Source organism: Sphaerodactylus townsendi, linkage group LG07 (assembly GCF_021028975.2).
Source record: "Sphaerodactylus townsendi isolate TG3544 linkage group LG07, MPM_Stown_v2.3, whole genome shotgun sequence".
In the NCBI taxonomy this organism is placed as follows: Eukaryota; Metazoa; Chordata; class Lepidosauria; order Squamata; family Sphaerodactylidae; genus Sphaerodactylus; species Sphaerodactylus townsendi.
The window spans coordinates 113,954,286-113,978,984 of NC_059431.1; the positions used below are offsets into that span (position 1 = coordinate 113,954,286).

General features: G+C 88.8%; 1 protein-coding gene across 1 annotated transcript in view; it reads left to right on the top strand.

Moving 5' to 3' along the window:
- The window catches only part of LOC125437073 (solute carrier family 22 member 15-like), a 62,547-nt gene that overhangs the window by 6,061 nt on the left and 31,787 nt on the right, over nt 1–24,699 (top strand). Inside the window, exon 2 of the mRNA XM_048504442.1 lies at nt 22,598–22,833. Within this exon, the coding sequence (XP_048360399.1) occupies nt 22,598–22,833 (236 nt within the window). The remainder of the gene's footprint in view (nt 1–22,597; nt 22,834–24,699) is intronic.

Below are 24,699 nucleotides of genomic sequence, written 5' to 3' on the forward strand. Positions count from 1 at the left end.
GGGGGGGGGGTGGGGGGGGGGGGGGGTGGGGGGGGGGGGGGGTGGGGGGGGGGGGGGGTGGGGGGGGGGGGGGGTGGGGGGGGGGGGGGGTGGGGGGGGGGGGGGGTGGGGGGGGGGGGGGGTGGGGGGGGGGGGGGGTGGGGGGGGGGGGGGGTGGGGGGGGGGGGGGGTGGGGGGGGGGGGGGGTGGGGGGGGGGGGGGGTGGGGGGGGGGGGGGGTGGGGGGGGGGGGGGGTGGGGGGGGGGGGGGGTGGGGGGGGGGGGGGGTGGGGGGGGGGGGGGGTGGGGGGGGGGGGGGGTGGGGGGGGGGGGGGGTGGGGGGGGGGGGGGGTGGGGGGGGGGGGGGGTGGGGGGGGGGGGGGGTGGGGGGGGGGGGGGGTGGGGGGGGGGGGGGGTGGGGGGGGGGGGGGGTGGGGGGGGGGGGGGGTGGGGGGGGGGGGGGGTGGGGGGGGGGGGGGGTGGGGGGGGGGGGGGGTGGGGGGGGGGGGGGGTGGGGGGGGGGGGGGGTGGGGGGGGGGGGGGGTGGGGGGGGGGGGGGGTGGGGGGGGGGGGGGGTGGGGGGGGGGGGGGGTGGGGGGGGGGGGGGGTGGGGGGGGGGGGGGGTGGGGGGGGGGGGGGGTGGGGGGGGGGGGGGGTGGGGGGGGGGGGGGGTGGGGGGGGGGGGGGGTGGGGGGGGGGGGGGGTGGGGGGGGGGGGGGGTGGGGGGGGGGGGGGGTGGGGGGGGGGGGGGGTGGGGGGGGGGGGGGGTGGGGGGGGGGGGGGGTGGGGGGGGGGGGGGGTGGGGGGGGGGGGGGGTGGGGGGGGGGGGGGGTGGGGGGGGGGGGGGGTGGGGGGGGGGGGGGGTGGGGGGGGGGGGGGGTGGGGGGGGGGGGGGGTGGGGGGGGGGGGGGGTGGGGGGGGGGGGGGGTGGGGGGGGGGGGGGGTGGGGGGGGGGGGGGGTGGGGGGGGGGGGGGGTGGGGGGGGGGGGGGGTGGGGGGGGGGGGGGGTGGGGGGGGGGGGGGGTGGGGGGGGGGGGGGGTGGGGGGGGGGGGGGGTGGGGGGGGGGGGGGGTGGGGGGGGGGGGGGGTGGGGGGGGGGGGGGGTGGGGGGGGGGGGGGGTGGGGGGGGGGGGGGGTGGGGGGGGGGGGGGGTGGGGGGGGGGGGGGGTGGGGGGGGGGGGGGGTGGGGGGGGGGGGGGGTGGGGGGGGGGGGGGGTGGGGGGGGGGGGGGGTGGGGGGGGGGGGGGGTGGGGGGGGGGGGGGGTGGGGGGGGGGGGGGGTGGGGGGGGGGGGGGGTGGGGGGGGGGGGGGGTGGGGGGGGGGGGGGGTGGGGGGGGGGGGGGGTGGGGGGGGGGGGGGGTGGGGGGGGGGGGGGGTGGGGGGGGGGGGGGGTGGGGGGGGGGGGGGGTGGGGGGGGGGGGGGGTGGGGGGGGGGGGGGGTGGGGGGGGGGGGGGGTGGGGGGGGGGGGGGGTGGGGGGGGGGGGGGGTGGGGGGGGGGGGGGGTGGGGGGGGGGGGGGGTGGGGGGGGGGGGGGGTGGGGGGGGGGGGGGGTGGGGGGGGGGGGGGGTGGGGGGGGGGGGGGGTGGGGGGGGGGGGGGGTGGGGGGGGGGGGGGGTGGGGGGGGGGGGGGGTGGGGGGGGGGGGGGGTGGGGGGGGGGGGGGGTGGGGGGGGGGGGGGGTGGGGGGGGGGGGGGGTGGGGGGGGGGGGGGGTGGGGGGGGGGGGGGGTGGGGGGGGGGGGGGGTGGGGGGGGGGGGGGGTGGGGGGGGGGGGGGGTGGGGGGGGGGGGGGGTGGGGGGGGGGGGGGGTGGGGGGGGGGGGGGGTGGGGGGGGGGGGGGGTGGGGGGGGGGGGGGGTGGGGGGGGGGGGGGGTGGGGGGGGGGGGGGGTGGGGGGGGGGGGGGGTGGGGGGGGGGGGGGGTGGGGGGGGGGGGGGGTGGGGGGGGGGGGGGGTGGGGGGGGGGGGGGGTGGGGGGGGGGGGGGGTGGGGGGGGGGGGGGGTGGGGGGGGGGGGGGGTGGGGGGGGGGGGGGGTGGGGGGGGGGGGGGGTGGGGGGGGGGGGGGGTGGGGGGGGGGGGGGGTGGGGGGGGGGGGGGGTGGGGGGGGGGGGGGGTGGGGGGGGGGGGGGGTGGGGGGGGGGGGGGGTGGGGGGGGGGGGGGGTGGGGGGGGGGGGGGGTGGGGGGGGGGGGGGGTGGGGGGGGGGGGGGGTGGGGGGGGGGGGGGGTGGGGGGGGGGGGGGGTGGGGGGGGGGGGGGGTGGGGGGGGGGGGGGGTGGGGGGGGGGGGGGGTGGGGGGGGGGGGGGGTGGGGGGGGGGGGGGGTGGGGGGGGGGGGGGGTGGGGGGGGGGGGGGGTGGGGGGGGGGGGGGGTGGGGGGGGGGGGGGGTGGGGGGGGGGGGGGGTGGGGGGGGGGGGGGGTGGGGGGGGGGGGGGGTGGGGGGGGGGGGGGGTGGGGGGGGGGGGGGGTGGGGGGGGGGGGGGGTGGGGGGGGGGGGGGGTGGGGGGGGGGGGGGGTGGGGGGGGGGGGGGGTGGGGGGGGGGGGGGGTGGGGGGGGGGGGGGGTGGGGGGGGGGGGGGGTGGGGGGGGGGGGGGGTGGGGGGGGGGGGGGGTGGGGGGGGGGGGGGGTGGGGGGGGGGGGGGGTGGGGGGGGGGGGGGGTGGGGGGGGGGGGGGGTGGGGGGGGGGGGGGGTGGGGGGGGGGGGGGGTGGGGGGGGGGGGGGGTGGGGGGGGGGGGGGGTGGGGGGGGGGGGGGGTGGGGGGGGGGGGGGGTGGGGGGGGGGGGGGGTGGGGGGGGGGGGGGGTGGGGGGGGGGGGGGGTGGGGGGGGGGGGGGGTGGGGGGGGGGGGGGGTGGGGGGGGGGGGGGGTGGGGGGGGGGGGGGGTGGGGGGGGGGGGGGGTGGGGGGGGGGGGGGGTGGGGGGGGGGGGGGGTGGGGGGGGGGGGGGGTGGGGGGGGGGGGGGGTGGGGGGGGGGGGGGGTGGGGGGGGGGGGGGGTGGGGGGGGGGGGGGGTGGGGGGGGGGGGGGGTGGGGGGGGGGGGGGGTGGGGGGGGGGGGGGGTGGGGGGGGGGGGGGGTGGGGGGGGGGGGGGGTGGGGGGGGGGGGGGGTGGGGGGGGGGGGGGGTGGGGGGGGGGGGGGGTGGGGGGGGGGGGGGGTGGGGGGGGGGGGGGGTGGGGGGGGGGGGGGGTGGGGGGGGGGGGGGGTGGGGGGGGGGGGGGGTGGGGGGGGGGGGGGGTGGGGGGGGGGGGGGGTGGGGGGGGGGGGGGGTGGGGGGGGGGGGGGGTGGGGGGGGGGGGGGGTGGGGGGGGGGGGGGGTGGGGGGGGGGGGGGGTGGGGGGGGGGGGGGGTGGGGGGGGGGGGGGGTGGGGGGGGGGGGGGGTGGGGGGGGGGGGGGGTGGGGGGGGGGGGGGGTGGGGGGGGGGGGGGGTGGGGGGGGGGGGGGGTGGGGGGGGGGGGGGGTGGGGGGGGGGGGGGGTGGGGGGGGGGGGGGGTGGGGGGGGGGGGGGGTGGGGGGGGGGGGGGGTGGGGGGGGGGGGGGGTGGGGGGGGGGGGGGGTGGGGGGGGGGGGGGGTGGGGGGGGGGGGGGGTGGGGGGGGGGGGGGGTGGGGGGGGGGGGGGGTGGGGGGGGGGGGGGGTGGGGGGGGGGGGGGGTGGGGGGGGGGGGGGGTGGGGGGGGGGGGGGGTGGGGGGGGGGGGGGGTGGGGGGGGGGGGGGGTGGGGGGGGGGGGGGGTGGGGGGGGGGGGGGGTGGGGGGGGGGGGGGGTGGGGGGGGGGGGGGGTGGGGGGGGGGGGGGGTGGGGGGGGGGGGGGGTGGGGGGGGGGGGGGGTGGGGGGGGGGGGGGGTGGGGGGGGGGGGGGGTGGGGGGGGGGGGGGGTGGGGGGGGGGGGGGGTGGGGGGGGGGGGGGGTGGGGGGGGGGGGGGGTGGGGGGGGGGGGGGGTGGGGGGGGGGGGGGGTGGGGGGGGGGGGGGGTGGGGGGGGGGGGGGGTGGGGGGGGGGGGGGGTGGGGGGGGGGGGGGGTGGGGGGGGGGGGGGGTGGGGGGGGGGGGGGGTGGGGGGGGGGGGGGGTGGGGGGGGGGGGGGGTGGGGGGGGGGGGGGGTGGGGGGGGGGGGGGGTGGGGGGGGGGGGGGGTGGGGGGGGGGGGGGGTGGGGGGGGGGGGGGGTGGGGGGGGGGGGGGGTGGGGGGGGGGGGGGGTGGGGGGGGGGGGGGGTGGGGGGGGGGGGGGGTGGGGGGGGGGGGGGGTGGGGGGGGGGGGGGGTGGGGGGGGGGGGGGGTGGGGGGGGGGGGGGGTGGGGGGGGGGGGGGGTGGGGGGGGGGGGGGGTGGGGGGGGGGGGGGGTGGGGGGGGGGGGGGGTGGGGGGGGGGGGGGGTGGGGGGGGGGGGGGGTGGGGGGGGGGGGGGGTGGGGGGGGGGGGGGGTGGGGGGGGGGGGGGGTGGGGGGGGGGGGGGGTGGGGGGGGGGGGGGGTGGGGGGGGGGGGGGGTGGGGGGGGGGGGGGGTGGGGGGGGGGGGGGGTGGGGGGGGGGGGGGGTGGGGGGGGGGGGGGGTGGGGGGGGGGGGGGGTGGGGGGGGGGGGGGGTGGGGGGGGGGGGGGGTGGGGGGGGGGGGGGGTGGGGGGGGGGGGGGGTGGGGGGGGGGGGGGGTGGGGGGGGGGGGGGGTGGGGGGGGGGGGGGGTGGGGGGGGGGGGGGGTGGGGGGGGGGGGGGGTGGGGGGGGGGGGGGGTGGGGGGGGGGGGGGGTGGGGGGGGGGGGGGGTGGGGGGGGGGGGGGGTGGGGGGGGGGGGGGGTGGGGGGGGGGGGGGGTGGGGGGGGGGGGGGGTGGGGGGGGGGGGGGGTGGGGGGGGGGGGGGGTGGGGGGGGGGGGGGGTGGGGGGGGGGGGGGGTGGGGGGGGGGGGGGGTGGGGGGGGGGGGGGGTGGGGGGGGGGGGGGGTGGGGGGGGGGGGGGGTGGGGGGGGGGGGGGGTGGGGGGGGGGGGGGGTGGGGGGGGGGGGGGGTGGGGGGGGGGGGGGGTGGGGGGGGGGGGGGGTGGGGGGGGGGGGGGGTGGGGGGGGGGGGGGGTGGGGGGGGGGGGGGGTGGGGGGGGGGGGGGGTGGGGGGGGGGGGGGGTGGGGGGGGGGGGGGGTGGGGGGGGGGGGGGGTGGGGGGGGGGGGGGGTGGGGGGGGGGGGGGGTGGGGGGGGGGGGGGGTGGGGGGGGGGGGGGGTGGGGGGGGGGGGGGGTGGGGGGGGGGGGGGGTGGGGGGGGGGGGGGGTGGGGGGGGGGGGGGGTGGGGGGGGGGGGGGGTGGGGGGGGGGGGGGGTGGGGGGGGGGGGGGGTGGGGGGGGGGGGGGGTGGGGGGGGGGGGGGGTGGGGGGGGGGGGGGGTGGGGGGGGGGGGGGGTGGGGGGGGGGGGGGGTGGGGGGGGGGGGGGGTGGGGGGGGGGGGGGGTGGGGGGGGGGGGGGGTGGGGGGGGGGGGGGGTGGGGGGGGGGGGGGGTGGGGGGGGGGGGGGGTGGGGGGGGGGGGGGGTGGGGGGGGGGGGGGGTGGGGGGGGGGGGGGGTGGGGGGGGGGGGGGGTGGGGGGGGGGGGGGGTGGGGGGGGGGGGGGGTGGGGGGGGGGGGGGGTGGGGGGGGGGGGGGGTGGGGGGGGGGGGGGGTGGGGGGGGGGGGGGGTGGGGGGGGGGGGGGGTGGGGGGGGGGGGGGGTGGGGGGGGGGGGGGGTGGGGGGGGGGGGGGGTGGGGGGGGGGGGGGGTGGGGGGGGGGGGGGGTGGGGGGGGGGGGGGGTGGGGGGGGGGGGGGGTGGGGGGGGGGGGGGGTGGGGGGGGGGGGGGGTGGGGGGGGGGGGGGGTGGGGGGGGGGGGGGGTGGGGGGGGGGGGGGGTGGGGGGGGGGGGGGGTGGGGGGGGGGGGGGGTGGGGGGGGGGGGGGGTGGGGGGGGGGGGGGGTGGGGGGGGGGGGGGGTGGGGGGGGGGGGGGGTGGGGGGGGGGGGGGGTGGGGGGGGGGGGGGGTGGGGGGGGGGGGGGGTGGGGGGGGGGGGGGGTGGGGGGGGGGGGGGGTGGGGGGGGGGGGGGGTGGGGGGGGGGGGGGGTGGGGGGGGGGGGGGGTGGGGGGGGGGGGGGGTGGGGGGGGGGGGGGGTGGGGGGGGGGGGGGGTGGGGGGGGGGGGGGGTGGGGGGGGGGGGGGGTGGGGGGGGGGGGGGGTGGGGGGGGGGGGGGGTGGGGGGGGGGGGGGGTGGGGGGGGGGGGGGGTGGGGGGGGGGGGGGGTGGGGGGGGGGGGGGGTGGGGGGGGGGGGGGGTGGGGGGGGGGGGGGGTGGGGGGGGGGGGGGGTGGGGGGGGGGGGGGGTGGGGGGGGGGGGGGGTGGGGGGGGGGGGGGGTGGGGGGGGGGGGGGGTGGGGGGGGGGGGGGGTGGGGGGGGGGGGGGGTGGGGGGGGGGGGGGGTGGGGGGGGGGGGGGGTGGGGGGGGGGGGGGGTGGGGGGGGGGGGGGGTGGGGGGGGGGGGGGGTGGGGGGGGGGGGGGGTGGGGGGGGGGGGGGGTGGGGGGGGGGGGGGGTGGGGGGGGGGGGGGGTGGGGGGGGGGGGGGGTGGGGGGGGGGGGGGGTGGGGGGGGGGGGGGGTGGGGGGGGGGGGGGGTGGGGGGGGGGGGGGGTGGGGGGGGGGGGGGGTGGGGGGGGGGGGGGGTGGGGGGGGGGGGGGGTGGGGGGGGGGGGGGGTGGGGGGGGGGGGGGGTGGGGGGGGGGGGGGGTGGGGGGGGGGGGGGGTGGGGGGGGGGGGGGGTGGGGGGGGGGGGGGGTGGGGGGGGGGGGGGGTGGGGGGGGGGGGGGGTGGGGGGGGGGGGGGGTGGGGGGGGGGGGGGGTGGGGGGGGGGGGGGGTGGGGGGGGGGGGGGGTGGGGGGGGGGGGGGGTGGGGGGGGGGGGGGGTGGGGGGGGGGGGGGGTGGGGGGGGGGGGGGGTGGGGGGGGGGGGGGGTGGGGGGGGGGGGGGGTGGGGGGGGGGGGGGGTGGGGGGGGGGGGGGGTGGGGGGGGGGGGGGGTGGGGGGGGGGGGGGGTGGGGGGGGGGGGGGGTGGGGGGGGGGGGGGGTGGGGGGGGGGGGGGGTGGGGGGGGGGGGGGGTGGGGGGGGGGGGGGGTGGGGGGGGGGGGGGGTGGGGGGGGGGGGGGGTTGGGGGGGGGGGGGGGGGGGGGGGGGGTGGTGTGGGGGGTGGGGTGGGGGGGGTTGGGGGGGGTGGTGGGGGGGGGGGGGGGTGGTGGGGGGGGGGGGTGGGGGGGGGGGGGGGGGGGGGGGGGGGTGGGGGGGGGGGGGGGGGGGTGGGGGGGGGGGGGGGGGGGGGGGGGGGGGGGTGGGGGGGGGGGGGGGTGGGGGGGGGGGGGGGTGGGGGGGGGGGGGGGTGGGGGGGGGGGGGGGTGGGGGGGGGGGGGGGTGGGGGGGGGGGGGGGTGGGGGGGGGGGGGGGTGGGGGGGGGGGGGGGTGGGGGGGGGGGGGGGTGGGGGGGGGGGGGGGTGGGGGGGGGGGGGGGTGGGGGGGGGGGGGGGTGGGGGGGGGGGGGGGTGGGGGGGGGGGGGGGTGGGGGGGGGGGGGGGTGGGGGGGGGGGGGGGTGGGGGGGGGGGGGGGTGGGGGGGGGGGGGGGTGGGGGGGGGGGGGGGTGGGGGGGGGGGGGGGTGGGGGGGGGGGGGGGTGGGGGGGGGGGGGGGTGGGGGGGGGGGGGGGTGGGGGGGGGGGGGGGTGGGGGGGGGGGGGGGTGGGGGGGGGGGGGGGTGGGGGGGGGGGGGGGTGGGGGGGGGGGGGGGTGGGGGGGGGGGGGGGTGGGGGGGGGGGGGGGTGGGGGGGGGGGGGGGTGGGGGGGGGGGGGGGTGGGGGGGGGGGGGGGTGGGGGGGGGGGGGGGTGGGGGGGGGGGGGGGTGGGGGGGGGGGGGGGTGGGGGGGGGGGGGGGTGGGGGGGGGGGGGGGTGGGGGGGGGGGGGGGTGGGGGGGGGGGGGGGTGGGGGGGGGGGGGGGTGGGGGGGGGGGGGGGTGGGGGGGGGGGGGGGTGGGGGGGGGGGGGGGTGGGGGGGGGGGGGGGTGGGGGGGGGGGGGGGTGGGGGGGGGGGGGGGTGGGGGGGGGGGGGGGTGGGGGGGGGGGGGGGTGGGGGGGGGGGGGGGTGGGGGGGGGGGGGGGTGGGGGGGGGGGGGGGTGGGGGGGGGGGGGGGTGGGGGGGGGGGGGGGTGGGGGGGGGGGGGGGTGGGGGGGGGGGGGGGTGGGGGGGGGGGGGGGTGGGGGGGGGGGGGGGTGGGGGGGGGGGGGGGTGGGGGGGGGGGGGGGTGGGGGGGGGGGGGGGTGGGGGGGGGGGGGGGTGGGGGGGGGGGGGGGTGGGGGGGGGGGGGGGTGGGGGGGGGGGGGGGTGGGGGGGGGGGGGGGTGGGGGGGGGGGGGGGTGGGGGGGGGGGGGGGTGGGGGGGGGGGGGGGTGGGGGGGGGGGGGGGTGGGGGGGGGGGGGGGTGGGGGGGGGGGGGGGTGGGGGGGGGGGGGGGTGGGGGGGGGGGGGGGTGGGGGGGGGGGGGGGTGGGGGGGGGGGGGGGTGGGGGGGGGGGGGGGTGGGGGGGGGGGGGGGTGGGGGGGGGGGGGGGTGGGGGGGGGGGGGGGTGGGGGGGGGGGGGGGTGGGGGGGGGGGGGGGTGGGGGGGGGGGGGGGTGGGGGGGGGGGGGGGTGGGGGGGGGGGGGGGTGGGGGGGGGGGGGGGTGGGGGGGGGGGGGGGTGGGGGGGGGGGGGGGTGGGGGGGGGGGGGGGTGGGGGGGGGGGGGGGTGGGGGGGGGGGGGGGTGGGGGGGGGGGGGGGTGGGGGGGGGGGGGGGTGGGGGGGGGGGGGGGTGGGGGGGGGGGGGGGTGGGGGGGGGGGGGGGTGGGGGGGGGGGGGGGTGGGGGGGGGGGGGGGTGGGGGGGGGGGGGGGTGGGGGGGGGGGGGGGTGGGGGGGGGGGGGGGTGGGGGGGGGGGGGGGTGGGGGGGGGGGGGGGTGGGGGGGGGGGGGGGTGGGGGGGGGGGGGGGTGGGGGGGGGGGGGGGTGGGGGGGGGGGGGGGTGGGGGGGGGGGGGGGTGGGGGGGGGGGGGGGTGGGGGGGGGGGGGGGTGGGGGGGGGGGGGGGTGGGGGGGGGGGGGGGTGGGGGGGGGGGGGGGTGGGGGGGGGGGGGGGTGGGGGGGGGGGGGGGTGGGGGGGGGGGGGGGTGGGGGGGGGGGGGGGTGGGGGGGGGGGGGGGTGGGGGGGGGGGGGGGTGGGGGGGGGGGGGGGTGGGGGGGGGGGGGGGTGGGGGGGGGGGGGGGTGGGGGGGGGGGGGGGTGGGGGGGGGGGGGGGTGGGGGGGGGGGGGGGTGGGGGGGGGGGGGGGTGGGGGGGGGGGGGGGTGGGGGGGGGGGGGGGTGGGGGGGGGGGGGGGTGGGGGGGGGGGGGGGTGGGGGGGGGGGGGGGTGGGGGGGGGGGGGGGTGGGGGGGGGGGGGGGTGGGGGGGGGGGGGGGTGGGGGGGGGGGGGGGTGGGGGGGGGGGGGGGTGGGGGGGGGGGGGGGTGGGGGGGGGGGGGGGTGGGGGGGGGGGGGGGTGGGGGGGGGGGGGGGTGGGGGGGGGGGGGGGTGGGGGGGGGGGGGGGTGGGGGGGGGGGGGGGTGGGGGGGGGGGGGGGTGGGGGGGGGGGGGGGTGGGGGGGGGGGGGGGTGGGGGGGGGGGGGGGTGGGGGGGGGGGGGGGTGGGGGGGGGGGGGGGTGGGGGGGGGGGGGGGTGGGGGGGGGGGGGGGTGGGGGGGGGGGGGGGTGGGGGGGGGGGGGGGTGGGGGGGGGGGGGGGTGGGGGGGGGGGGGGGTGGGGGGGGGGGGGGGTGGGGGGGGGGGGGGGTGGGGGGGGGGGGGGGTGGGGGGGGGGGGGGGTGGGGGGGGGGGGGGGTGGGGGGGGGGGGGGGTGGGGGGGGGGGGGGGTGGGGGGGGGGGGGGGTGGGGGGGGGGGGGGGTGGGGGGGGGGGGGGGTGGGGGGGGGGGGGGGTGGGGGGGGGGGGGGGTGGGGGGGGGGGGGGGTGGGGGGGGGGGGGGGTGGGGGGGGGGGGGGGTGGGGGGGGGGGGGGGTGGGGGGGGGGGGGGGTGGGGGGGGGGGGGGGTGGGGGGGGGGGGGGGTGGGGGGGGGGGGGGGTGGGGGGGGGGGGGGGTGGGGGGGGGGGGGGGTGGGGGGGGGGGGGGGTGGGGGGGGGGGGGGGTGGGGGGGGGGGGGGGTGGGGGGGGGGGGGGGTGGGGGGGGGGGGGGGTGGGGGGGGGGGGGGGTGGGGGGGGGGGGGGGTGGGGGGGGGGGGGGGTGGGGGGGGGGGGGGGTGGGGGGGGGGGGGGGTGGGGGGGGGGGGGGGTGGGGGGGGGGGGGGGTGGGGGGGGGGGGGGGTGGGGGGGGGGGGGGGTGGGGGGGGGGGGGGGTGGGGGGGGGGGGGGGTGGGGGGGGGGGGGGGTGGGGGGGGGGGGGGGTGGGGGGGGGGGGGGGTGGGGGGGGGGGGGGGTGGGGGGGGGGGGGGGTGGGGGGGGGGGGGGGTGGGGGGGGGGGGGGGTGGGGGGGGGGGGGGGTGGGGGGGGGGGGGGGTGGGGGGGGGGGGGGGTGGGGGGGGGGGGGGGTGGGGGGGGGGGGGGGTGGGGGGGGGGGGGGGTGGGGGGGGGGGGGGGTGGGGGGGGGGGGGGGTGGGGGGGGGGGGGGGTGGGGGGGGGGGGGGGTGGGGGGGGGGGGGGGTGGGGGGGGGGGGGGGTGGGGGGGGGGGGGGGTGGGGGGGGGGGGGGGTGGGGGGGGGGGGGGGTGGGGGGGGGGGGGGGTGGGGGGGGGGGGGGGTGGGGGGGGGGGGGGGTGGGGGGGGGGGGGGGTGGGGGGGGGGGGGGGTGGGGGGGGGGGGGGGTGGGGGGGGGGGGGGGTGGGGGGGGGGGGGGGTGGGGGGGGGGGGGGGTGGGGGGGGGGGGGGGTGGGGGGGGGGGGGGGTGGGGGGGGGGGGGGGTGGGGGGGGGGGGGGGTGGGGGGGGGGGGGGGTGGGGGGGGGGGGGGGTGGGGGGGGGGGGGGGTGGGGGGGGGGGGGGGTGGGGGGGGGGGGGGGTGGGGGGGGGGGGGGGTGGGGGGGGGGGGGGGTGGGGGGGGGGGGGGGTGGGGGGGGGGGGGGGTGGGGGGGGGGGGGGGTGGGGGGGGGGGGGGGTGGGGGGGGGGGGGGGTGGGGGGGGGGGGGGGTGGGGGGGGGGGGGGGTGGGGGGGGGGGGGGGTGGGGGGGGGGGGGGGTGGGGGGGGGGGGGGGTGGGGGGGGGGGGGGGTGGGGGGGGGGGGGGGTGGGGGGGGGGGGGGGTGGGGGGGGGGGGGGGTGGGGGGGGGGGGGGGTGGGGGGGGGGGGGGGTGGGGGGGGGGGGGGGTGGGGGGGGGGGGGGGTGGGGGGGGGGGGGGGTGGGGGGGGGGGGGGGTGGGGGGGGGGGGGGGTGGGGGGGGGGGGGGGTGGGGGGGGGGGGGGGTGGGGGGGGGGGGGGGTGGGGGGGGGGGGGGGTGGGGGGGGGGGGGGGTGGGGGGGGGGGGGGGTGGGGGGGGGGGGGGGTGGGGGGGGGGGGGGGTGGGGGGGGGGGGGGGTGGGGGGGGGGGGGGGTGGGGGGGGGGGGGGGTGGGGGGGGGGGGGGGTGGGGGGGGGGGGGGGTGGGGGGGGGGGGGGGTGGGGGGGGGGGGGGGTGGGGGGGGGGGGGGGTGGGGGGGGGGGGGGGTGGGGGGGGGGGGGGGTGGGGGGGGGGGGGGGTGGGGGGGGGGGGGGGTGGGGGGGGGGGGGGGTGGGGGGGGGGGGGGGTGGGGGGGGGGGGGGGTGGGGGGGGGGGGGGGTGGGGGGGGGGGGGGGTGGGGGGGGGGGGGGGTGGGGGGGGGGGGGGGTGGGGGGGGGGGGGGGTGGGGGGGGGGGGGGGTGGGGGGGGGGGGGGGTGGGGGGGGGGGGGGGTGGGGGGGGGGGGGGGTGGGGGGGGGGGGGGGTGGGGGGGGGGGGGGGTGGGGGGGGGGGGGGGTGGGGGGGGGGGGGGGTGGGGGGGGGGGGGGGTGGGGGGGGGGGGGGGTGGGGGGGGGGGGGGGTGGGGGGGGGGGGGGGTGGGGGGGGGGGGGGGTGGGGGGGGGGGGGGGTGGGGGGGGGGGGGGGTGGGGGGGGGGGGGGGTGGGGGGGGGGGGGGGTGGGGGGGGGGGGGGGTGGGGGGGGGGGGGGGTGGGGGGGGGGGGGGGTGGGGGGGGGGGGGGGTGGGGGGGGGGGGGGGTGGGGGGGGGGGGGGGTGGGGGGGGGGGGGGGTGGGGGGGGGGGGGGGTGGGGGGGGGGGGGGGTGGGGGGGGGGGGGGGTGGGGGGGGGGGGGGGTGGGGGGGGGGGGGGGTGGGGGGGGGGGGGGGTGGGGGGGGGGGGGGGTGGGGGGGGGGGGGGGTGGGGGGGGGGGGGGGTGGGGGGGGGGGGGGGTGGGGGGGGGGGGGGGTGGGGGGGGGGGGGGGTGGGGGGGGGGGGGGGTGGGGGGGGGGGGGGGTGGGGGGGGGGGGGGGTGGGGGGGGGGGGGGGTGGGGGGGGGGGGGGGTGGGGGGGGGGGGGGGTGGGGGGGGGGGGGGGTGGGGGGGGGGGGGGGTGGGGGGGGGGGGGGGTGGGGGGGGGGGGGGGTGGGGGGGGGGGGGGGTGGGGGGGGGGGGGGGTGGGGGGGGGGGGGGGTGGGGGGGGGGGGGGGTGGGGGGGGGGGGGGGTGGGGGGGGGGGGGGGTGGGGGGGGGGGGGGGTGGGGGGGGGGGGGGGTGGGGGGGGGGGGGGGTGGGGGGGGGGGGGGGTGGGGGGGGGGGGGGGTGGGGGGGGGGGGGGGTGGGGGGGGGGGGGGGTGGGGGGGGGGGGGGGTGGGGGGGGGGGGGGGTGGGGGGGGGGGGGGGTGGGGGGGGGGGGGGGTGGGGGGGGGGGGGGGTGGGGGGGGGGGGGGGTGGGGGGGGGGGGGGGTGGGGGGGGGGGGGGGTGGGGGGGGGGGGGGGTGGGGGGGGGGGGGGGTGGGGGGGGGGGGGGGTGGGGGGGGGGGGGGGTGGGGGGGGGGGGGGGTGGGGGGGGGGGGGGGTGGGGGGGGGGGGGGGTGGGGGGGGGGGGGGGTGGGGGGGGGGGGGGGTGGGGGGGGGGGGGGGTGGGGGGGGGGGGGGGTGGGGGGGGGGGGGGGTGGGGGGGGGGGGGGGTGGGGGGGGGGGGGGGTGGGGGGGGGGGGGGGTGGGGGGGGGGGGGGGTGGGGGGGGGGGGGGGTGGGGGGGGGGGGGGGTGGGGGGGGGGGGGGGTGGGGGGGGGGGGGGGTGGGGGGGGGGGGGGGTGGGGGGGGGGGGGGGTGGGGGGGGGGGGGGGTGGGGGGGGGGGGGGGTGGGGGGGGGGGGGGGTGGGGGGGGGGGGGGGTGGGGGGGGGGGGGGGTGGGGGGGGGGGGGGGTGGGGGGGGGGGGGGGTGGGGGGGGGGGGGGGTGGGGGGGGGGGGGGGTGGGGGGGGGGGGGGGTGGGGGGGGGGGGGGGTGGGGGGGGGGGGGGGTGGGGGGGGGGGGGGGTGGGGGGGGGGGGGGGTGGGGGGGGGGGGGGGTGGGGGGGGGGGGGGGTGGGGGGGGGGGGGGGTGGGGGGGGGGGGGGGTGGGGGGGGGGGGGGGTGGGGGGGGGGGGGGGTGGGGGGGGGGGGGGGTGGGGGGGGGGGGGGGTGGGGGGGGGGGGGGGTGGGGGGGGGGGGGGGTGGGGGGGGGGGGGGGTGGGGGGGGGGGGGGGTGGGGGGGGGGGGGGGTGGGGGGGGGGGGGGGTGGGGGGGGGGGGGGGTGGGGGGGGGGGGGGGTGGGGGGGGGGGGGGGTGGGGGGGGGGGGGGGTGGGGGGGGGGGGGGGTGGGGGGGGGGGGGGGTGGGGGGGGGGGGGGGTGGGGGGGGGGGGGGGTGGGGGGGGGGGGGGGTGGGGGGGGGGGGGGGTGGGGGGGGGGGGGGGTGGGGGGGGGGGGGGGTGGGGGGGGGGGGGGGTGGGGGGGGGGGGGGGTGGGGGGGGGGGGGGGTGGGGGGGGGGGGGGGTGGGGGGGGGGGGGGGTGGGGGGGGGGGGGGGTGGGGGGGGGGGGGGGTGGGGGGGGGGGGGGGTGGGGGGGGGGGGGGGTGGGGGGGGGGGGGGGTGGGGGGGGGGGGGGGTGGGGGGGGGGGGGGGTGGGGGGGGGGGGGGGTGGGGGGGGGGGGGGGTGGGGGGGGGGGGGGGTGGGGGGGGGGGGGGGTGGGGGGGGGGGGGGGTGGGGGGGGGGGGGGGTGGGGGGGGGGGGGGGTGGGGGGGGGGGGGGGTGGGGGGGGGGGGGGGTGGGGGGGGGGGGGGGTGGGGGGGGGGGGGGGTGGGGGGGGGGGGGGGTGGGGGGGGGGGGGGGTGGGGGGGGGGGGGGGTGGGGGGGGGGGGGGGTGGGGGGGGGGGGGGGTGGGGGGGGGGGGGGGTGGGGGGGGGGGGGGGTGGGGGGGGGGGGGGGTGGGGGGGGGGGGGGGTGGGGGGGGGGGGGGGTGGGGGGGGGGGGGGGTGGGGGGGGGGGGGGGTGGGGGGGGGGGGGGGTGGGGGGGGGGGGGGGTGGGGGGGGGGGGGGGTGGGGGGGGGGGGGGGTGGGGGGGGGGGGGGGTGGGGGGGGGGGGGGGTGGGGGGGGGGGGGGGTGGGGGGGGGGGGGGGTGGGGGGGGGGGGGGGTGGGGGGGGGGGGGGGTGGGGGGGGGGGGGGGTGGGGGGGGGGGGGGGTGGGGGGGGGGGGGGGTGGGGGGGGGGGGGGGTGGGGGGGGGGGGGGGTGGGGGGGGGGGGGGGTGGGGGGGGGGGGGGGTGGGGGGGGGGGGGGGTGGGGGGGGGGGGGGGTGGGGGGGGGGGGGGGTGGGGGGGGGGGGGGGTGGGGGGGGGGGGGGGTGGGGGGGGGGGGGGGTGGGGGGGGGGGGGGGTGGGGGGGGGGGGGGGTGGGGGGGGGGGGGGGTGGGGGGGGGGGGGGGTGGGGGGGGGGGGGGGTGGGGGGGGGGGGGGGTGGGGGGGGGGGGGGGTGGGGGGGGGGGGGGGTGGGGGGGGGGGGGGGTGGGGGGGGGGGGGGGTGGGGGGGGGGGGGGGTGGGGGGGGGGGGGGGTGGGGGGGGGGGGGGGTGGGGGGGGGGGGGGGTGGGGGGGGGGGGGGGTGGGGGGGGGGGGGGGTGGGGGGGGGGGGGGGTGGGGGGGGGGGGGGGTGGGGGGGGGGGGGGGTGGGGGGGGGGGGGGGTGGGGGGGGGGGGGGGTGGGGGGGGGGGGGGGTGGGGGGGGGGGGGGGTGGGGGGGGGGGGGGGTGGGGGGGGGGGGGGGTGGGGGGGGGGGGGGGTGGGGGGGGGGGGGGGTGGGGGGGGGGGGGGGTGGGGGGGGGGGGGGGTGGGGGGGGGGGGGGGTGGGGGGGGGGGGGGGTGGGGGGGGGGGGGGGTGGGGGGGGGGGGGGGTGGGGGGGGGGGGGGGTGGGGGGGGGGGGGGGTGGGGGGGGGGGGGGGTGGGGGGGGGGGGGGGTGGGGGGGGGGGGGGGTGGGGGGGGGGGGGGGTGGGGGGGGGGGGGGGTGGGGGGGGGGGGGGGTGGGGGGGGGGGGGGGTGGGGGGGGGGGGGGGTGGGGGGGGGGGGGGGTGGGGGGGGGGGGGGGTGGGGGGGGGGGGGGGTGGGGGGGGGGGGGGGTGGGGGGGGGGGGGGGTGGGGGGGGGGGGGGGTGGGGGGGGGGGGGGGTGGGGGGGGGGGGGGGTGGGGGGGGGGGGGGGTGGGGGGGGGGGGGGGTGGGGGGGGGGGGGGGTGGGGGGGGGGGGGGGTGGGGGGGGGGGGGGGTGGGGGGGGGGGGGGGTGGGGGGGGGGGGGGGTGGGGGGGGGGGGGGGTGGGGGGGGGGGGGGGTGGGGGGGGGGGGGGGTGGGGGGGGGGGGGGGTGGGGGGGGGGGGGGGTGGGGGGGGGGGGGGGTGGGGGGGGGGGGGGGTGGGGGGGGGGGGGGGTGGGGGGGGGGGGGGGTGGGGGGGGGGGGGGGTGGGGGGGGGGGGGGGTGGGGGGGGGGGGGGGTGGGGGGGGGGGGGGGTGGGGGGGGGGGGGGGTGGGGGGGGGGGGGGGTGGGGGGGGGGGGGGGTGGGGGGGGGGGGGGGTGGGGGGGGGGGGGGGTGGGGGGGGGGGGGGGTGGGGGGGGGGGGGGGTGGGGGGGGGGGGGGGTGGGGGGGGGGGGGGGTGGGGGGGGGGGGGGGTGGGGGGGGGGGGGGGTGGGGGGGGGGGGGGGTGGGGGGGGGGGGGGGTGGGGGGGGGGGGGGGTGGGGGGGGGGGGGGGTGGGGGGGGGGGGGGGTGGGGGGGGGGGGGGGTGGGGGGGGGGGGGGGTGGGGGGGGGGGGGGGTGGGGGGGGGGGGGGGTGGGGGGGGGGGGGGGTGGGGGGGGGGGGGGGTGGGGGGGGGGGGGGGTGGGGGGGGGGGGGGGTGGGGGGGGGGGGGGGTGGGGGGGGGGGGGGGTGGGGGGGGGGGGGGGTGGGGGGGGGGGGGGGTGGGGGGGGGGGGGGGTGGGGGGGGGGGGGGGTGGGGGGGGGGGGGGGTGGGGGGGGGGGGGGGTGGGGGGGGGGGGGGGTGGGGGGGGGGGGGGGTGGGGGGGGGGGGGGGTGGGGGGGGGGGGGGGTGGGGGGGGGGGGGGGTGGGGGGGGGGGGGGGTGGGGGGGGGGGGGGGTGGGGGGGGGGGGGGGTGGGGGGGGGGGGGGGTGGGGGGGGGGGGGGGTGGGGGGGGGGGGGGGTGGGGGGGGGGGGGGGTGGGGGGGGGGGGGGGTGGGGGGGGGGGGGGGTGGGGGGGGGGGGGGGTGGGGGGGGGGGGGGGTGGGGGGGGGGGGGGGTGGGGGGGGGGGGGGGTGGGGGGGGGGGGGGGTGGGGGGGGGGGGGGGTGGGGGGGGGGGGGGGTGGGGGGGGGGGGGGGTGGGGGGGGGGGGGGGTGGGGGGGGGGGGGGGTGGGGGGGGGGGGGGGTGGGGGGGGGGGGGGGTGGGGGGGGGGGGGGGTGGGGGGGGGGGGGGGTGGGGGGGGGGGGGGGTGGGGGGGGGGGGGGGTGGGGGGGGGGGGGGGTGGGGGGGGGGGGGGGTGGGGGGGGGGGGGGGTGGGGGGGGGGGGGGGTGGGGGGGGGGGGGGGTGGGGGGGGGGGGGGGTGGGGGGGGGGGGGGGTGGGGGGGGGGGGGGGTGGGGGGGGGGGGGGGTGGGGGGGGGGGGGGGTGGGGGGGGGGGGGGGTGGGGGGGGGGGGGGGTGGGGGGGGGGGGGGGTGGGGGGGGGGGGGGGTGGGGGGGGGGGGGGGTGGGGGGGGGGGGGGGTGGGGGGGGGGGGGGGTGGGGGGGGGGGGGGGTGGGGGGGGGGGGGGGTGGGGGGGGGGGGGGGTGGGGGGGGGGGGGGGTGGGGGGGGGGGGGGGTGGGGGGGGGGGGGGGTGGGGGGGGGGGGGGGTGGGGGGGGGGGGGGGTGGGGGGGGGGGGGGGTGGGGGGGGGGGGGGGTGGGGGGGGGGGGGGGTGGGGGGGGGGGGGGGTGGGGGGGGGGGGGGGTGGGGGGGGGGGGGGGTGGGGGGGGGGGGGGGTGGGGGGGGGGGGGGGTGGGGGGGGGGGGGGGTGGGGGGGGGGGGGGGTGGGGGGGGGGGGGGGTGGGGGGGGGGGGGGGTGGGGGGGGGGGGGGGTGGGGGGGGGGGGGGGTGGGGGGGGGGGGGGGTGGGGGGGGGGGGGGGTGGGGGGGGGGGGGGGTGGGGGGGGGGGGGGGTGGGGGGGGGGGGGGGTGGGGGGGGGGGGGGGTGGGGGGGGGGGGGGGTGGGGGGGGGGGGGGGTGGGGGGGGGGGGGGGTGGGGGGGGGGGGGGGTGGGGGGGGGGGGGGGTGGGGGGGGGGGGGGGTGGGGGGGGGGGGGGGTGGGGGGGGGGGGGGGTGGGGGGGGGGGGGGGTGGGGGGGGGGGGGGGTGGGGGGGGGGGGGGGTGGGGGGGGGGGGGGGTGGGGGGGGGGGGGGGTGGGGGGGGGGGGGGGTGGGGGGGGGGGGGGGTGGGGGGGGGGGGGGGTGGGGGGGGGGGGGGGTGGGGGGGGGGGGGGGTGGGGGGGGGGGGGGGTGGGGGGGGGGGGGGGTGGGGGGGGGGGGGGGTGGGGGGGGGGGGGGGTGGGGGGGGGGGGGGGTGGGGGGGGGGGGGGGTGGGGGGGGGGGGGGGTGGGGGGGGGGGGGGGTGGGGGGGGGGGGGGGTGGGGGGGGGGGGGGGTGGGGGGGGGGGGGGGTGGGGGGGGGGGGGGGTGGGGGGGGGGGGGGGTGGGGGGGGGGGGGGGTGGGGGGGGGGGGGGGTGGGGGGGGGGGGGGGTGGGGGGGGGGGGGGGTGGGGGGGGGGGGGGGTGGGGGGGGGGGGGGGTGGGGGGGGGGGGGGGTGGGGGGGGGGGGGGGTGGGGGGGGGGGGGGGTGGGGGGGGGGGGGGGTGGGGGGGGGGGGGGGTGGGGGGGGGGGGGGGTGGGGGGGGGGGGGGGTGGGGGGGGGGGGGGGTGGGGGGGGGGGGGGGTGGGGGGGGGGGGGGGTGGGGGGGGGGGGGGGTGGGGGGGGGGGGGGGTGGGGGGGGGGGGGGGTGGGGGGGGGGGGGGGTGGGGGGGGGGGGGGGTGGGGGGGGGGGGGGGTGGGGGGGGGGGGGGGTGGGGGGGGGGGGGGGTGGGGGGGGGGGGGGGTGGGGGGGGGGGGGGGTGGGGGGGGGGGGGGGTGGGGGGGGGGGGGGGTGGGGGGGGGGGGGGGTGGGGGGGGGGGGGGGTGGGGGGGGGGGGGGGTGGGGGGGGGGGGGGGTGGGGGGGGGGGGGGGTGGGGGGGGGGGGGGGTGGGGGGGGGGGGGGGTGGGGGGGGGGGGGGGTGGGGGGGGGGGGGGGTGGGGGGGGGGGGGGGTGGGGGGGGGGGGGGGTGGGGGGGGGGGGGGGTGGGGGGGGGGGGGGGTGGGGGGGGGGGGGGGTGGGGGGGGGGGGGGGTGGGGGGGGGGGGGGGTGGGGGGGGGGGGGGGTGGGGGGGGGGGGGGGTGGGGGGGGGGGGGGGTGGGGGGGGGGGGGGGTGGGGGGGGGGGGGGGTGGGGGGGGGGGGGGGTGGGGGGGGGGGGGGGTGGGGGGGGGGGGGGGTGGGGGGGGGGGGGGGTGGGGGGGGGGGGGGGTGGGGGGGGGGGGGGGTGGGGGGGGGGGGGGGTGGGGGGGGGGGGGGGTGGGGGGGGGGGGGGGTGGGGGGGGGGGGGGGTGGGGGGGGGGGGGGGTGGGGGGGGGGGGGGGTGGGGGGGGGGGGGGGTGGGGGGGGGGGGGGGTGGGGGGGGGGGGGGGTGGGGGGGGGGGGGGGTGGGGGGGGGGGGGGGTGGGGGGGGGGGGGGGTGGGGGGGGGGGGGGGTGGGGGGGGGGGGGGGTGGGGGGGGGGGGGGGTGGGGGGGGGGGGGGGTGGGGGGGGGGGGGGGTGGGGGGGGGGGGGGGTGGGGGGGGGGGGGGGTGGGGGGGGGGGGGGGTGGGGGGGGGGGGGGGTGGGGGGGGGGGGGGGTGGGGGGGGGGGGGGGTGGGGGGGGGGGGGGGTGGGGGGGGGGGGGGGTGGGGGGGGGGGGGGGTGGGGGGGGGGGGGGGTGGGGGGGGGGGGGGGTGGGGGGGGGGGGGGGTGGGGGGGGGGGGGGGTGGGGGGGGGGGGGGGTGGGGGGGGGGGGGGGTGGGGGGGGGGGGGGGTGGGGGGGGGGGGGGGTGGGGGGGGGGGGGGGTGGGGGGGGGGGGGGGTGGGGGGGGGGGGGGGTGGGGGGGGGGGGGGGTGGGGGGGGGGGGGGGTGGGGGGGGGGGGGGGTGGGGGGGGGGGGGGGTGGGGGGGGGGGGGGGTGGGGGGGGGGGGGGGTGGGGGGGGGGGGGGGTGGGGGGGGGGGGGGGTGGGGGGGGGGGGGGGTGGGGGGGGGGGGGGGTGGGGGGGGGGGGGGGTGGGGGGGGGGGGGGGTGGGGGGGGGGGGGGGTGGGGGGGGGGGGGGGTGGGGGGGGGGGGGGGTGGGGGGGGGGGGGGGTGGGGGGGGGGGGGGGTGGGGGGGGGGGGGGGTGGGGGGGGGGGGGGGTGGGGGGGGGGGGGGGTGGGGGGGGGGGGGGGTGGGGGGGGGGGGGGGTGGGGGGGGGGGGGGGTGGGGGGGGGGGGGGGTGGGGGGGGGGGGGGGTGGGGGGGGGGGGGGGTGGGGGGGGGGGGGGGTGGGGGGGGGGGGGGGTGGGGGGGGGGGGGGGTGGGGGGGGGGGGGGGTGGGGGGGGGGGGGGGTGGGGGGGGGGGGGGGTGGGGGGGGGGGGGGGTGGGGGGGGGGGGGGGTGGGGGGGGGGGGGGGTGGGGGGGGGGGGGGGTGGGGGGGGGGGGGGGTGGGGGGGGGGGGGGGTGGGGGGGGGGGGGGGTGGGGGGGGGGGGGGGTGGGGGGGGGGGGGGGTGGGGGGGGGGGGGGGTGGGGGGGGGGGGGGGTGGGGGGGGGGGGGGGTGGGGGGGGGGGGGGGTGGGGGGGGGGGGGGGTGGGGGGGGGGGGGGGTGGGGGGGGGGGGGGGTGGGGGGGGGGGGGGGTGGGGGGGGGGGGGGGTGGGGGGGGGGGGGGGTGGGGGGGGGGGGGGGTGGGGGGGGGGGGGGGTGGGGGGGGGGGGGGGTGGGGGGGGGGGGGGGTGGGGGGGGGGGGGGGTGGGGGGGGGGGGGGGTGGGGGGGGGGGGGGGTGGGGGGGGGGGGGGGTGGGGGGGGGGGGGGGTGGGGGGGGGGGGGGGTGGGGGGGGGGGGGGGTGGGGGGGGGGGGGGGTGGGGGGGGGGGGGGGTGGGGGGGGGGGGGGGTGGGGGGGGGGGGGGGTGGGGGGGGGGGGGGGTGGGGGGGGGGGGGGGTGGGGGGGGGGGGGGGTGGGGGGGGGGGGGGGTGGGGGGGGGGGGGGGTGGGGGGGGGGGGGGGTGGGGGGGGGGGGGGGTGGGGGGGGGGGGGGGTGGGGGGGGGGGGGGGTGGGGGGGGGGGGGGGTGGGGGGGGGGGGGGGTGGGGGGGGGGGGGGGTGGGGGGGGGGGGGGGTGGGGGGGGGGGGGGGTGGGGGGGGGGGGGGGTGGGGGGGGGGGGGGGTGGGGGGGGGGGGGGGTGGGGGGGGGGGGGGGTGGGGGGGGGGGGGGGTGGGGGGGGGGGGGGGTGGGGGGGGGGGGGGGTGGGGGGGGGGGGGGGTGGGGGGGGGGGGGGGTGGGGGGGGGGGGGGGTGGGGGGGGGGGGGGGTGGGGGGGGGGGGGGGTGGGGGGGGGGGGGGGTGGGGGGGGGGGGGGGTGGGGGGGGGGGGGGGTGGGGGGGGGGGGGGGTGGGGGGGGGGGGGGGTGGGGGGGGGGGGGGGTGGGGGGGGGGGGGGGTGGGGGGGGGGGGGGGTGGGGGGGGGGGGGGGTGGGGGGGGGGGGGGGTGGGGGGGGGGGGGGGTGGGGGGGGGGGGGGGTGGGGGGGGGGGGGGGTGGGGGGGGGGGGGGGTGGGGGGGGGGGGGGGTGGGGGGGGGGGGGGGTGGGGGGGGGGGGGGGTGGGGGGGGGGGGGGGTGGGGGGGGGGGGGGGTGGGGGGGGGGGGGGGTGGGGGGGGGGGGGGGTGGGGGGGGGGGGGGGTGGGGGGGGGGGGGGGTGGGGGGGGGGGGGGGTGGGGGGGGGGGGGGGTGGGGGGGGGGGGGGGTGGGGGGGGGGGGGGGTGGGGGGGGGGGGGGGTGGGGGGGGGGGGGGGTGGGGGGGGGGGGGGGTGGGGGGGGGGGGGGGTGGGGGGGGGGGGGGGTGGGGGGGGGGGGGGGTGGGGGGGGGGGGGGGTGGGGGGGGGGGGGGGTGGGGGGGGGGGGGGGTGGGGGGGGGGGGGGGTGGGGGGGGGGGGGGGTGGGGGGGGGGGGGGGTGGGGGGGGGGGGGGGTGGGGGGGGGGGGGGGTGGGGGGGGGGGGGGGTGGGGGGGGGGGGGGGGGGAGGGAGAGGGGGTGGGGGGGGAGGGGGGTGTGGAGGGGGGGGCCGGGGGGGGGGGGGGTGGGGGGGGGGGGCTTCGGGTGGGGGGGGGTACAAAGCAGTCCAGGTTTTTCCTGGAATACAAAACACATTCGCTGGGCGATGTACTTGATCAGTGAGAACTATCACACGGTCCCTGCTGCCACCAGAAGCGGTAGTGGTTAAGAGCGTGTGCATTCTAATCTGGAGGAACCGGGTTTGATCCCCCACTCTGCCGCCTGAGCTGTGGAGGCTTAACTGGGGAATTCAGATTAGCCTGTGCACTCCCACACACGCCAGCTGTGTGACCTTGGGCTAGTCACGGTTCTGTGGAGATCTCTCAGCTGCGCCTACCTCACAGGGTGTTTGTTGTGGGGGGGAGGGAAAGGAGATTGTAAGAAGAAGAAGAAGAAGAGTTTGGATTTATATCCCCCCTTTCTCTCCTGCAGGAGACTCAAAGGGGCTGACAATCTCCTTGCCCTTCCCCCCTCACAACAAACACCCTGTGAGGTAGGTGGGGCTGAAAGAGCTCCCAGAAGCTGTGACTAGCCCAAGGTCACCCAGCTGGCGTGTGTGGGAGTGCACAGGCTAATCTGAATTCCCCAGATAAGCCTCCACACTCAGGCGGCAGAGCTGGGAATCAAACCCGGTTCCTCTAGATTAGATACATGAGCTCTTAACCTCCTACGCCACTGCTGCTGTAAGCCCCTTTGAGTCTCCTGCAGGAGAGAAAGGGGGGATATAAATCCACCTCTTCTTCTTCTTCTTCACCAGGAACTGTTCTTGTATTTCAGATGCATTCCCGAGTCCCCTCGCTGGCTGTACTCGCAGGGCCGGCTGATTGAAGCCGAGGACGCCCTCTCCCTCATCGCAAAGCGGAACCGCAAACCAAAGTGCACTCTTTTCCTTAAGCTGCCGGCGGACAGGAGCCCCAAGGAAGCAGGCAGCATTCTGGATCTGTTCCGATACAAGATCCTTCTGGGTCGGACTCTGGTGATGATGTTCATCTGGTACTTGCTCTGCATTTGGGTCAAAATCATTTTGAAGGGCTCCTACTGTGATGTCACTGCGATAGGCATGTTGCGTCTTCAGAGACATTTTGTTCTTTACTGTGAGGGAGACCTTTATAAAAATGTTGGTGTTTTGTTGTTGTTTGTGATGACTTTGTTTCTGTTGTTTTCTTCTTTTTTCCGCACACACTTCCATTTTATTGTAACACGGGAAAATTACAAAGTGGAGGGCCAATTCAGCTTCCAGTGACGTTGAAGAAGCGAGATAATTTCCCACCCACCCTCTCCCAATTCTACTGAACCCATTCCTTCCCACTACATAAGCCAGGGGACTTCAAACTATGCCCCCCCCAGATGTTCATGAACTACAATTCCCATCAGCCCTGCCACTTGGCCATGCTGGCAGGGGCTGATGGGAATTGTAGTCCATGAACATCTGGAGGGCCATAATTTGAAGACCCCTGACATAAGCTAATGAAATTTTTTTAAAAAAAAAATTAAATGGGCTTCATGGTTTGACTTGGGGGGACTAGACAAAATAGCCCAACAATGTTGTTTTCTTATTAGCCAGAAACCTCTTAATTAAAAGGTAATTCTGGCTGATAACCCACGGGTGCTCTGGCGCACGGTGGGATCAGAAGCGCGTTGGGGCAAGAAATTTTGCCCTGACACACTTCCTCTTTGCAGTGCGCCAAGGGAGGAGGTGCGACAGAGCAAGATTTCTCGTCCCACTGTGCTTCCTCTTGCCCCACACATTCTGGTGTGACTTTTCGTGCCAAAAAAGGGATAGCGTGGGGGAAACCTTGCAGTGGGTCATCAGCAGTGGTGGGATCCAAAAATTTTAGTAACAGGTTCCCATGGTGGTGGGATTCAAACTGTGGCGTAGTGCCAATGGGGCTGGGCGGGGCCCGACGGGGGTGGGGGCGGGCATTCCGGGGGCGGGGCTGTGGCAAGGACACAGCTGCTGCACCAGTCCTTGGGCGGGAAACGAATGCACGCAGGCGCAGGCTGCCACGCCAGTGCACCTCCTGCTAGACTGCTTCAAGTTCTGTGCACTACTGCTGAGAGGAGGGGCGTAACTAAGGCAAAAATCATGTGGCAAAATCACCAATTAGTAACCCCCTCTCGGCACACACAAATAATTAGTAACCTACTCTCGGGAACCTGTGAGAACCTGCTGGATCCCACCTCTGGTCATCAGCCTCTGATTCTTTTAACAGAGGAGTCTTGACTAGGGCAGCATTAAACAGGAACGGTACAAGTTAATAAATGTTTAATGGTGACAGCTGTGCCCAGAGAGCAGTGTTGGTTTTTTTCCAAATGGCAAAATAAAAATCACTGTTGGGGGACACGTTCCTCTTTCCTCGATATCCAAATGCATCTTACAGACATTGGTTTAGATAACTTTTAACTCAGAAAGGTTCTTGTGGGGAGGACGGGGGGATCCCAATGTGCAGAGCACGGAATGTTCTGCTACATCTTGTGGTCTAAGCAGGGATGGAGGGACTGAGGTTTAAAGGTTCAGTGATCTGACTGGATCGCGGAGCAGCCTCTTCCGAGGGAGGCATGCCTGGGAGCCCACCGGTAAAAAGGTGCCAGTGGAATTGAGTGGCTTGTTCGGTATTCACTTCCCTTGGCGCCCTCTGCCAATTGTGCTGCTTGACCATTGAGGTCCCCAGAGTGCCAGAGTTCCTGTGTGGCTGGTAAGGACTATCAGTGAGGGGGCCTTAGAGAAAGAAAGCACCGGGCGCAAGTCCACAGCTAAATTCTGCTATTCGGTCCCACGGAGTCTTGCATCAGTTGAAGGCGAAGTTCTGATTGATTGATTGATTGATTGATTGATTGATTGATTGATTGATTGATTGA